This window comes from Dermacentor variabilis, chromosome 9 (genome assembly GCF_050947875.1).
Source record: "Dermacentor variabilis isolate Ectoservices chromosome 9, ASM5094787v1, whole genome shotgun sequence".
Taxonomy (NCBI): Eukaryota; Metazoa; Arthropoda; class Arachnida; order Ixodida; family Ixodidae; genus Dermacentor; species Dermacentor variabilis.
The window spans coordinates 151,585,701-151,598,192 of NC_134576.1; the positions used below are offsets into that span (position 1 = coordinate 151,585,701).

Below are 12,492 nucleotides of genomic sequence, written 5' to 3' on the forward strand. Positions count from 1 at the left end.
CCACGCCATCATCCGATTCACATTCTCTACAAACTTCAGGCATTTTCTGTTTGTCTGTCTGTCTGTCCATCCTCCTACGTTTCTTCAACTGGATACATATCAGAATAGGCATGAGGCAGCATGACATGCATGCATACATAACATGAATGATATGTATGTTTTGGTATAAATGGCATGAATGACATGATGCCGTTGTGGTCGTTTCTTTAACTCACTATATGTCAGGACATGAATGAAATGCATGCATGACCTCACATGATTGATATGAATGGCATGGATTTCGTGACATAAATGATAAGACATACAAGTGCATCTCATGAAATCCGTGACATCAGATGCCTGTCATGACATGTATGCATGACATAAATGGTATGAATCACATGCTGTCATGGTCGCTTCTTTAACTTGATGTATATGTGGATGTGAATGACCTGGCATGAATGGCACTCGTGTCATGACAGAACATGCATGAGCATGTCATACCTTGTCATACACATTTGTCTCGCCACACATATTCTGATACACATTCAGTTAAAGAAATGACAGCCACCCCAATACTTCATGACATATAGGCATGTTGTTGATGTCTTGGATATCCTGATATATAACTTGTTATAAAATGGAGATGACATGAATTACAATCATGTCATAAATGAGATGCCATGCATACCATGATATGAATATATATGAATATATTATATGAATAATATGATAAATCATGCAACTGTCATTACTGTCACCGGTTCGTCTTGCTGCTGTCGTCACACACACTCACTTGCATTAATTCTAGTTCACTGTACTTATGTCACACACAAATACTGGATTTACGCGAACACATTGGTCAACTTGGTAGTGCTTTGCACAAACCCAAACAATGCTACGCAGCCAGCTGCCTGCAAAATGCTTTCTTGATGAGAGTTGCTAACTTGAAGACAAGTTACGAGGTCAGGAGCAAGGAGAAACGAAGCAAAGGGTTTATTTACATAGAATTAAAGGAAAGCTTGCTTACAGAAAAAAAAAAACTCATACTGGCAAAACTACAGAGCGCATTACATAAAATCGTAGCCTGCAGCTACATCGTTATGGGAGCACTTACACATCTTTCTGTCTGACCACACTAAATGACTGGAGGGGCTCACTTGCTAGCACACAAGATGGCCCTTTAAGTCCCCTCTGTCTTCTATAGGCCAGAGAAACCGTCAATGACACCTTCCTCCAATCGGAGTGTCCGAAGTCGCCAAAGGCTCCACCTTCAGGGCGAGGGCACACACAATCACAAAGGCACCTTTGTTCCCTGAACACAATGTGGCAAGTACTCACAAGCACACATGGTTCACTGCCCAATGAAGGAAGAGGTTGCTGAATGAATGCACTTAGCTGGTTTGTTTGACAGTCGGCTTTGGCAGCTAGCAGTGGCCATAAAGGTCTTACACGGTCACTTTCGATCGGAATCGAGTTTGACGCGGATTGAAATTCTCGACCATGATCACAAGGGTGGCATGTGTGGATCCTGCATTTCTAGTAGTTTCCTGCACCCATCGTCTGTCGTGATGCAGTCAAACATCATCCATCCAACCACATATTCTCAACAACCACATATTCTCAGTTAAACGTGCCCCACAATGGCATCACAGTTGGTCTGTATTGGCAGGAAGGAAGGGGAGGTGGGGGGTTGCATACTGAGAGCTTCATCAAGCTGAAGTAGATCATACAGGAATGCAGGAGTGGCTCGAAGTCCTCTGACCCCGCTACCCAATCTTCACAATGTGGGCCATCTATTTTATGAAGGACACCTACAGTCTTGCATTGATATCGCCTTAACATGCCCTTAACATGTTTGCCACCACGTATTTGTTTGCGCGTATCCTGCATTGCACTATTTTCGCATGCAGGAGCACGCGAAACTCCTGTGACAGTTGTGCGGGCTTGCAACAGCTTCATCGCTGTGTCCCATCTTCGACCATGCACGCTCTAAAGTTGCACCCTCAAAATCCAGTATATATTGTGTATACTATTAATGCAAATAATTCACTTCCATGATTTGTAAGAAAAGCACGACTTGTATACGCTCCAAGACACTACCTTGCGAGCAAAAATATAAACACATTTGCTCTTAACTCACAGTTTCAGCGTTTTTGTCGAAGTTGCACATTTGCACCTTCAGTGAACGCTGCTTGCGACATTCAAATTGACCTTACGTGACATTTGATAAGCACATAAAAATATATTGACCTTTTTCACGGCAATCCTGTGGGCGTTATCATGTTTGATCACATGGTGATGCATCCATTGCTTGCCTCTACTGCCTCCGTTGCCTCCGCATTTACAATGAGTGTGTATGACACTGGTGCGGCTTAGCAAACCTCTGTTTCAGGAGATATCGTAGATGGTGAATGGGCGGACGACACGAAGCTTTGGCCACAGCTTCAGAGAACATTCAAAAGTGTTTTGGAAGCTGATTAAGCTATGTCCAAATGGCGCGAGAAACATATATGGTGCTTGTTTTAAAAGCGAGGCTAAATATGTATTCCAAGCTATCCAAACTTTCCGCTCATGAATTCAATCAGGATTGTGTGTTTTGCTCTTTGTTCTTTATTTGCCAAATATTTTTGAAGCAGCAGGTTGTCAAATTTCTGATTCAGTAAATTTCCTTGCTGCCATCACTGTTTGATTATTTCTGCCTAATCGCTCGTGGGTGTGCTCAGTTCAGATAGATTTGTTCTTGCTGGGTGCAAGGCTTAAAACATAGCCGTTTTGTCCATTGTAATACCTTGTGGCAAAGATGTATTATCGCTTGTAACTTGCTGACTCTTTTAGATTGTCACGAAAAATTCAGCTTTGACCATTCGTGCACTATCGTTGTAGTCCGTCATTTATTGTGCGTGTATGGTGCGCATATATTAAAGTGTGCACCCATTCACTTATTGACACGTTGGTGATAGAGTGGGCATAATATTTCGTGCCAGTTGGGGTAAATGTGTGTACAGTAAAACCTCATTAAACCGTACCCGCTTAAACAGTAGTTTCGTTTTAAAAGTGGTAAAGTCCCCGACTCAGAGGCCATTGAACATAATGTGTTTTGTATCTGCATAAAGCATACCAGCTTATTGAGTACGTATCGGTTAACACGTAGTGTTTCCACTTTTCGTCGTGCAAACACAGTGGTATGTCGTCTCCATCGGGCGGCCCGGCAGAACAACAAGCCTCAGAGATCAGAACGGCCTCCAAGCGCCCTGTGCATTTGTGCGTGAAGGCACATCAACATCATTTCGCCGCCGTGCCAGAGAGTGTTGTGGCCTCGTGCAAGCAATGACTCGCGTTATTGCCGAATCTAGGATAAAAAAAAAAAAAAAGACGCCGGGTGCTCAGCATAGAACAAAAATTAGACACCGTTCGTGCTATCGAACATGACATGAAGAAGCTGGCACGCGACATGGGTCTACTGTTGACTACTGTGTGCGGCATTTGGAATGCAAAGAAGTTGCTCGGCAGCGCTGCTGCGACCACGAAGAGATGTAGGCTACGAGGTTTGACTTTTTGCAATCGTTGCCTCTGTTGTTGCCGAAGTGTCACCTAGCGACAGTAATGAGGACGACAGAAGAAGTGACAGCATGGGCGATTCGGGCCTGACAGTAGCAAAAGCTGCGCGTTACGTCAGCCTCATGAATGCAATCGTCATGATGAGACCAGCACCCCACAATGAAAAAGGCGTCTCGCGACTTCTGCAACGCTACCGCACCCGTGCACAGAGAATACGCAACGCAAACGAGGAATCTGCCATGCAAGTGTTTGCCGATAATAGGGGGCTGGCTGAAAAGCTGGCTTGCAGCTTCAAAAAGTTTGAGGCCCCTCTCGTCGCTACTAGGCCGCCGCAGCATCAAACGAAAATAACACTTTTGTCGCGCGAAGTGAATAAATACTGCATGTCTTTTTCCCCTTTCATCGCACTCTCTCTGAGTTCCCTTTTTGACAGGTAAGTGGGCAATCTCATGCTATTTCGGTTAAGCAGTACTACCGTTTAGTACACACTTTTCCGAGCTTCAGTCAACTACGGTTTAATGAGGTTTCACTGTATACTCGTGGACAACTTTCTGTGGCTATGAAGGGAAAGCTACGGGACCATGGATGCTGCACATATGTTACCGTGTCAAGCAGTCTGGCAGTGTTTGACAGTGCTTTTGGTTGCTCGGAACAGACGCTGAATTGACACGGCTTCCATGTGCAAAAGTTTCACGTCGCCCAGACGCAGAAGGGCAAAGCTGCAAAATAAGTAACCCTTTACACTCAGTGGCGTGTTCCGTCTTATTTACCTGTTGCTTATGTATCTGTTTATGTTTTACTTTCCCCAGCCTAAACTAATGTGGACTAAAACACGGGATTCTTTTCAGAAGTGCTCTTACTTGTGTGCACTTTGCCTCCGTAGCTTTCCCTTCATAGCCACAGAAAGTTGTCTGCAAGTATAGATACTGTGCATAAAACATACTATGACAGGAAGTGGTGCTATTGTCTTTGTCATTGTTTAACGAGTGGTACTCACTCATGCCAATGTTCCAGGGCTGAAGCACTTTCTTTGAAGGTTAGCGATACAATGCGGGCGGATGAACAAATTTCTGCATCCTTGAAGAAAGTCATACATCTCGAAGTGTTGTAGCATGTACGGACAGTTGCAGAAATGGTCCGTGAACTTGGCTACACAGATTCATCCCATTCCTTAATATGCCACTCACTATTCTTGCAGCCAACTACTGCACATGTCTTCAATTCACATGATTCAATCCAGCATGATTGCAGCACAGTGAATTAGCAAAAACTTAGTTGCATTTCTGACAGCCGATGGCACAGAAGCAAGGTCAAAGCCGTGATGGTTTCGTATGTATGCGCTGTCGCGCGACATGCAGTGCACTGCTGAAAGCACCATCTCGTTCCTATAGAACAAACTGCTCTACAAAAAGGGTCAATATCACAAAAGCTTTGTTTCGTTTAAGTGCCAACATTGCGTTCTGTCTGCATACATTTTTTTTTCATTATGAGCGTTCTTACTGGCGATCGGATGAACCCACTAAGCAATGCACTTTTTTGTTTCAAAGTAGGCGATGTAATTGGAAAGCGATGCTGAAGACATCATTCGCACAGTCATTCTGAAAGCCCACTTGGTGCTTCAACAACTAGCTTTAAGATGGATGACATGAGACGTGCTTGCGTCACTGGGTCCGTCATGCGCAGTCTCTGGGCCACAAAGAGACCAAAATGTTCGAGGCCGTCTTCAGCTGTCACAGGCGGGGGTGTTACCGTCTGTGTGCACGCATCGCACTGGAGGGTGTCACAGTCTCCGCCTGGGTGATCGGAGGTTTCAACAGAAGCCGGACGGGGCTCGAATGACTCAACGGCATTCTTGAAGTCTTTGCGCCGCCTGCAAAGTATGATGCAGTCACACAAATGTCAGTCAGATCTGTCATGAGAGGTAATGCGACTAGAACACCAAACTTGTCGTAGTCGTGGGTTCGAATGACAAACGCATTCCAATAAGCCTAACTGATGTAAAACAAGTGTACCGTGCTTTGGATGCACGGTTAAGAACCTTCCAGGTAATAAAAATTACTAATTCCCTCCACTACAATGTCTCTCATAGATTACACCCATGCAACCAATAATGTGTTACAATGCTGCTATGACACGGCGTTTTGCGCCCAAAGTGCGCTATTTTATATTTAATGTGATTAGCGTTCTTGCCATACTCCAGCCATGTTGAGCATATCTACCTATTCAGCCACTTGCGCCAACCCAGAGGTTTAAGTTGTCTCATAGCCTAGATCACTAGGTATGTGCTCGTAGTCTTAATGCTGGTGTCATTGTTCCATAGTCGTCACTCTAGCTTCGTGATCTGACTCTTGTCATGTTGGTGTCACGCCTTCTATGCCGACCTAGTGCGCCTCCTTGTCTAATAGCCTCGACCGCTAGGAATGTGCTCCTGGTTACAATGCTGTTGCAGTAATTTCATTGTTGTCATTCTAGCTTTGTCATCCAACTCTCCTCATGCCGTCGTCGCGAGGCTATCATTGTCATACAGTCATCATGCATTCGTTTTCACACCGCTGTCATGATGTCGTCATGGACATTCCATTGTCATCACTCCAGCTTCGTGATGTCATCATTGTCACGCCATCATCGTCACACAGGCTTCATGATACAGTCATCATCATGGCATTGTCATACATCTGTCATCACCCCATTCTCTTGATACCATTATCATGCCATCATCGTCATTATGTCATGGTGCATTACGTTGTCATACCATCATTGTGATGCTGTCGCAGTTCTTCTATCGTTATCATTCTAAATTTGTCATCCCATTCTCAGCATGCCTTCGTCGTCATACCATTATCATCACACTGTCATTTTGCCATTGTCATCACTTCAGTGACATTATCCCATTGCTGTCATAGTGCCTTTGGCGTTCTATCATCGTCAATCCTTCACTCGTGCTGTCATTATTCAATCTTGATTATGTCATCGCTGTCATGCCATCATCACTGCAGCGCCATCGTAAGATAGTTTCTATCATGCATTCTTTATCAGATCGTTGTCATGCCATTGTGGTCGTACCATTTTCATCACTTCTGCTTCGTCATATGACTGTCATCATGCCGCCATTGTCACGGCATCATCATCATACAGGCTTGGTTATATAGTCGTCTTCACATCATTGTCCTCGCAAACTCTTCGCTAAGGCATTTCCCTCATGTGTTGTGATGTCATTGTTGTCATGCCTATGTCGTGATGCAGTCGCGTTTGTTACACTGTCGTCATTCTAACTTTTACATACTACTGTAATTATTCTGCTGTTATCATGCCATCGTCGTCATCAGACATTTGCTATCGTGCATCCGTTGTGATACCGCCATTGTTATGCCATCGTGGTCGAGCCATCATCGTCATTCGATTGTCCTCATGTCTTCATCATCACGCCGTCATCATTGTATCATCATCATTGTTGAATAATTGTCTTCTCATTGTCATCATGCCATCTTTATTTACTGCTTTTGTCATTCCATTGATTTCATTCCTTCTTCGTCATAGAATTTCTTTCATGCCATTAGGCTCATGGGTGACCACGGCAAAGTGGGACGATAAAGGAGTATGTCGCACATAGCAGAAGCAACGAAATTCTCAGAGTGACTACTACAGATGTTAAATAAATGTGACTTCAGAAACACTATGCCTCGCTAGATTGCTCAAATGCTTATCGCATTACCGGTGACAGTCATCGTGAGATGTCTTCTGCCATATTTTTTTTATTGCTGTGCATTTTGTGCAATGTAGCAGCATTTGATTTGCGATTATCAAGTTGGGGAAAATTTTCTGAAGAAGTCATCAATAGGGTCAATTGCTGAACCTGCTTAATATGACCTACAATTGCCGTACACCTCTAAGGCTCTAGCAAGCAGTCAAAATGCACAAACTACTCTACAGTAGGGTAATTACTTTACGTTTTACAACACTGGTCAGAAGATGAGCCACTGCGGTGACTGAAAGCGGTGACAGTTGTCGGGTATCACATTCGTAAAAGCGGCAGGAATGCCATCACCTGTCAACGCTGACTGAGACCAAAACACACTTCCAAGCACTACTATTTTTACTGCCTTTACCCAAGCTGCGGGTCATATTTATCACAGTATTACTTAGTAATAAAAGAAATGATACTTAAATGTCTTCACTGCGACAAATATGCATTGTCATGAGCACAATTCCTTTAATAAAGCAAACCTTAATAACCCTTCTATGATTACTTTCCAGACCATTAGGTAGGCACAAAATGGCAAAGTATTGCTATCTTGTGGATTTGCGTGATGATGATGGCGTAACATACATACACGAAACAATTCTGCATAGCTTGTGTCCATCTCGTTAGCTCACTTGTCCATTCCCGTGGAATGATTTGAGAGAGGAAGATGCGGTGCATTGTTTAGGACATTTGGTGGGCACGAGCTGTTTCGGCAAGAAATGCACCGCTTGTCGCTCACCATTTAATTTGTCAACATTGGGGCCGCACTTTGCAAACCGCAGTGTTAGTGCAATCAGGCTGAGCCACTGCTCTGTCTCAGGAAGAATTGAAATGCGTGCACACAAGGAGATGCACATGCAGATGGTCGCTCAGGCCCTGTGCACTCAAAAATAAATTGCTGCAGAACTCGTCTCACGATCGATGGTAATGCAATCAATCAAGACCTGCCATGGTTGCTTAGTGGCTATGGTGTTGGACTGCTAAGCACGAGGTAGTGGGATCGAATGCTGGCCATGATGGCCGCATTTCAATGGGGGCGAAATGTGAAAAACCTGAGTACTTAGATTTAGGTGCACGTTAAAGAACCCTGGGTGGTCCAAATTTCCAGAGTCCCCCACTATGGCGTGCCTCATAATCAGAAAGTGGTTGTGGCATGTGAAACCCCATAATTTAATTTAAGATGCGATTAGTATTTGAGCAACGTAGCAACACACCATGTTTCTGAAGTCATGTTTATTTAGCATCAATAGTGGTCATTCTGAAAATTTCGCTGCTTCGGCTGTATGCGAGATACTCCCGTATTGTTCCACTTCGCTATGGTCGCCCACAAGCATAGTGGCATGAAAACGACTATATCATGCCGACACAGTTGCAACGATGGAATGTAAACGAAGAAATTATGTCACTGGAACGGGAAAGGCGGTATGACGATGGCATGACAATTTTGAGAAGATAAATGATGATGATGGTTTAATGACAACAGCATGACAATGAAGACATGACAATGAGAAGACTGAGTGCATGATGACGATGGTGTGACGACGACGTTATGAAGAGAAAGGGATGATGAATCTTTTTTTCTGGGGTATTATATGCCAAAACCACAATTTGATTATGAGACACGCCATAGTCGGGAGCTCCAGATTAATTTTGACCACGAGTTCCTAAAGCATGGCACATGAGTGTTTTTGTATTTCGCCCCCACTGAAATGCAGTCGCCGCGGCCGGGATTTTATTCCGCAACCTCGTGCTTAGCAGTGCAAAGCCAGAGCCAGTAAGCAAGCACACCGCTTTATGACAAAGCTTGGAATGATGACGATGGCACAACCACGATGGCATAACAATGGCAGTATCACAACGCATGCATGATAGCGACTGTCTGACAATGCAACAACGATGATGGCATGACAACGACGGCATAATCATGATTGAATCACGACAGAATGATTATGACAGAATGACGTCAATGGCTCGACGAAGGAGGTATGACGACGGCATGATGAGAGTTGCATATTGAAGTTAGAGTGACGACAATGGGACGAAAGTGACAGCAACACGACGGCTGTACGACGACGAGGTGATGACAGTGGCGTGCCGACTACTGTATAATGAAGCCTGTATGGCGATGATGGTGTGACAATGACGGAATGACAAAAGTCGGATGACGAAGCTGAAGTGACAATGATAGCATGACCATGATGAAATGACAACAGCTGAAGAAGCAAAATGGCTGAAGTAGATAAAGAATGCTAATTGCACTTAAGATGTCTTGGCGAAGACCGCGAGATTGACCAGCCCGCAATGCTGAGAAAATCAAAGCTGTCACTTTTCGTCGATGGAGGTACCAACAAAGGCACCTTATTCACTAGGAGCGTAATATTGCAGTATGAAGGTACAGTGTAACGCTCCAGATCACTTGCATATGTAATTTACTACTAACCCCCACACTAAAAATGCATCTTAACTTGAAGCCCATGCTTGACTTGATATAAATGACGCCTGCTGCGAACGCGGCCAAGATGCTCATTGCGTTTCCTGTGGTGCATTTATGACAGGCATAATTTAAATAAGGTCAAGCATGGCCTTCAAGTTAAGATGCATTTCTGAATGCAGGAGTAAGGTCCTAATTAGCCCACATACTTTGGATTTTGCCTACACATTGCCTGTAGCCTGCCCCTGATCTTAACTAAATCCAATACAAATAAGGTACATTGTTTAGTTCACCGAGGACACTGTGTAACCCAACTACGGACATTGCCTAACACGTGAAAATTGAGTACTGGCTGTGACTGGCATCGAAGGCATGTGCTCGTGCCGTACGATGACCGTTATGATGGATAAGATGCTTATTCATTGGAAGGCGTTGTATTTTTAACGCATTGTGAATGTGTGGTGGGAATTGAACGAGGTCTGGGTCTGAGGACTCGAAGTCTATGTTAAGGCGGTAGAGGATAGCCCTGCCCGATCGAGTGTGGGTGAGGCGATTGTACTGGGAGGTGAGGTGGGGGGGGGGGGGCCTCGCACAGCATGGGGAGAGTGTTGTGGATTCCTAAAGCGAGTCTCGCTGTGGAGGTTGTCTGTGGGAGATGTAGCGCTGACTTATATGCTTGGCGGATGAGACCATCTACCTTTAGTTTCTCAGTGGGAGTAAGGTAGATATGAGGTAGGGTGTAGGCAAAGCAGCTCAGGACGAATGCTTGCACCAGTCGGCGGAGGACAGCCTCCTTCATGCCCTGATGTTTGTGTGCAATTTACCGGATGAGGCGGATGGTTTGAGTGACCGTTGTGGTCAGTTAAACAGGGGTGTCAGTGTTCCTACGGTTGCTCTGGATGAGCATACCCAGAATGTAGATGGTGGAGACCTCCTTTATAGGGAGGCCGCCTGCAGTTATTCGGAGCATAGGGCAGCTGCCAAGGCCCGGCGATGCGCCCCCGATGACCAGAAGTTTGGACTTTTGGTGAAAGCAGTCTAGTCCTATGCCTGAGATGTGTAGCTCGATTACATCGACCGTCTTCTGCAGTGTCTCCGCCACTTGGCCGTCATGCCCAGCGGTTACCCACAGGGTGATGTCGTCCGCATAGAAGGAGTGCTGCAGGCCCGGAATGGCGGCGAGTTTTCAGTGTGATAAGGGCGAGATTAAAGAGGAATGGCACATGAACTGAGGCTTGCCGTGTGCCGCAGCTGTCTAGGGGTATTGGACCCGACTTGAAACTGTCTAGCGTAATCTTGGCAGTCCAATTGGAGAGGAACAAGAATATGTAGTTGAAAAAGCGTTCACCGGGTTTGATGGAGAAGAAGTTGGTGAGGGTGGCTTTGCGCGAGATGTTGTCAAAGGCTTTGGTCAAGTCGAGCCAGAGAATGGCCTTCGTGCCCGTATTATAAGTGGGGTCGAGAATATCTCGCGAGAGTTGAAGCATGAAGTCCTGCGTGGAGAGACGGGTACAGAATCCAATCATGGTGGGGGGGAGAAGGTCGTTGTCTTCCACATGATTTTGGAGACAATTGAGGATAACATGCTCCATCAACCTGCCTATATAGGAGGTGAGGGATATGGGGCGAAGGCTTTTGATTGACAGGGGTTTGCCAGGTTTTGAAATAAGTGTGACTCGAGCATCTCGCCACGCTTGGCGGAGTTCGTTTTCCTGCCAGTAGGAGTTCAAGGTCAGTTAACGCCAATACAGACGTGAGATCAAGGTTTCGGAGGGCTTTGTTAGAGACCCCGTCTAGGCCCGGGGCCGAAGTTGTATGGAGTTGATTTAGTGCACAGCGCACTTCCGCGTCAGTGACATCCGTGTCGAAGGTCTTGTTAGGGAAGCCTTTGTAAGTGGGGAGGGGGTCGTTGTGTGACGTGTTTAGATAGCGGTGATGTAAATCTGTGACCAGATCTTTGTCAGTACCTTGGAATTGATAAATGAGGCTTGATAAAACCTCGTGTTGGAAGGACTTTAACTGCGTAGGATCAAGGAAATGTTGCAACAAATGCCATGACTTTTTGGAGCCTAACTGTCCGTTCATGCTGTTGCAGATCTGTCCCCACTGCTTTCGCGCCAGACCGAGCATGCAGTCTTCGATCCGGCGCTCCAGATTGTGCTCCTGCGATACAGCTGGCGGTTGTGCAGTTGACTTTTCCAGTGTTTAAGAAGGCTGGCGTGTGCTTCTCGCATGTGGAGGAGTTTGGTATCTGTTGCGGGGTTAAAATCAAGAGCTACTGTGTCTTTTGTAGTGGCTGAAATGTCTTCTTTGAGTGTGTGCACCCACTTGTCAAGGTGTGCACCCACTCGTCACATTAATCTCTGTGGGTGCAGTTTGGTCGCGTAGGTGTCTGAACTTTTCCCAATCTGTGATTTGCATACGGAGAGGGAGACGTTTGTGAGGCATGGTGTCGAAGGTTAAGCAGCGAATGTAGTGGTCACTGCCGAGAGTGTGACCAGTGTTAGACCAGTGGGTGTTGTGTATATGTTTGACGAGGGTGAGGTCGGAGGAGGCGTCCACGCTGACACTGTTCCCTATGCGGGTTGTAGTCTGGCGGTCGTTCAGTATGGTGAGGCCGAGTTTCTGGGTGGTGAGAGAGAGTTTAGTGCCTATGGGATTACTTTTGCGATAATCCCACGCAGAGGGGTGCGCATTAAAGTTGCCAACAAATGAGGAGTTGGGCTTTGGCCACTAGGTGGGTTACCTTTCGGAGGAGACCCAGGATGCCAGGACCTTT

The 12,492-nt window shown here is 45.6% G+C and overlaps 1 protein-coding gene across 1 annotated transcript in view; it reads right to left on the reverse strand.

Annotated features, from left to right (window-relative positions):
- Positions 1–960: 960 nt before the first annotated feature.
- Positions 961–12,492, reverse strand: part of LOC142557841 (uncharacterized) — a 108,395-nt gene continuing 96,863 nt past the window's right edge. The window contains exon 6 of the mRNA XM_075670042.1: positions 961–5,410. Coding sequence (XP_075526157.1) covers positions 5,134–5,410 — 277 coding nt within the window. The 3' untranslated portion in view covers positions 961–5,133. The remainder of the gene's footprint in view (positions 5,411–12,492) is intronic.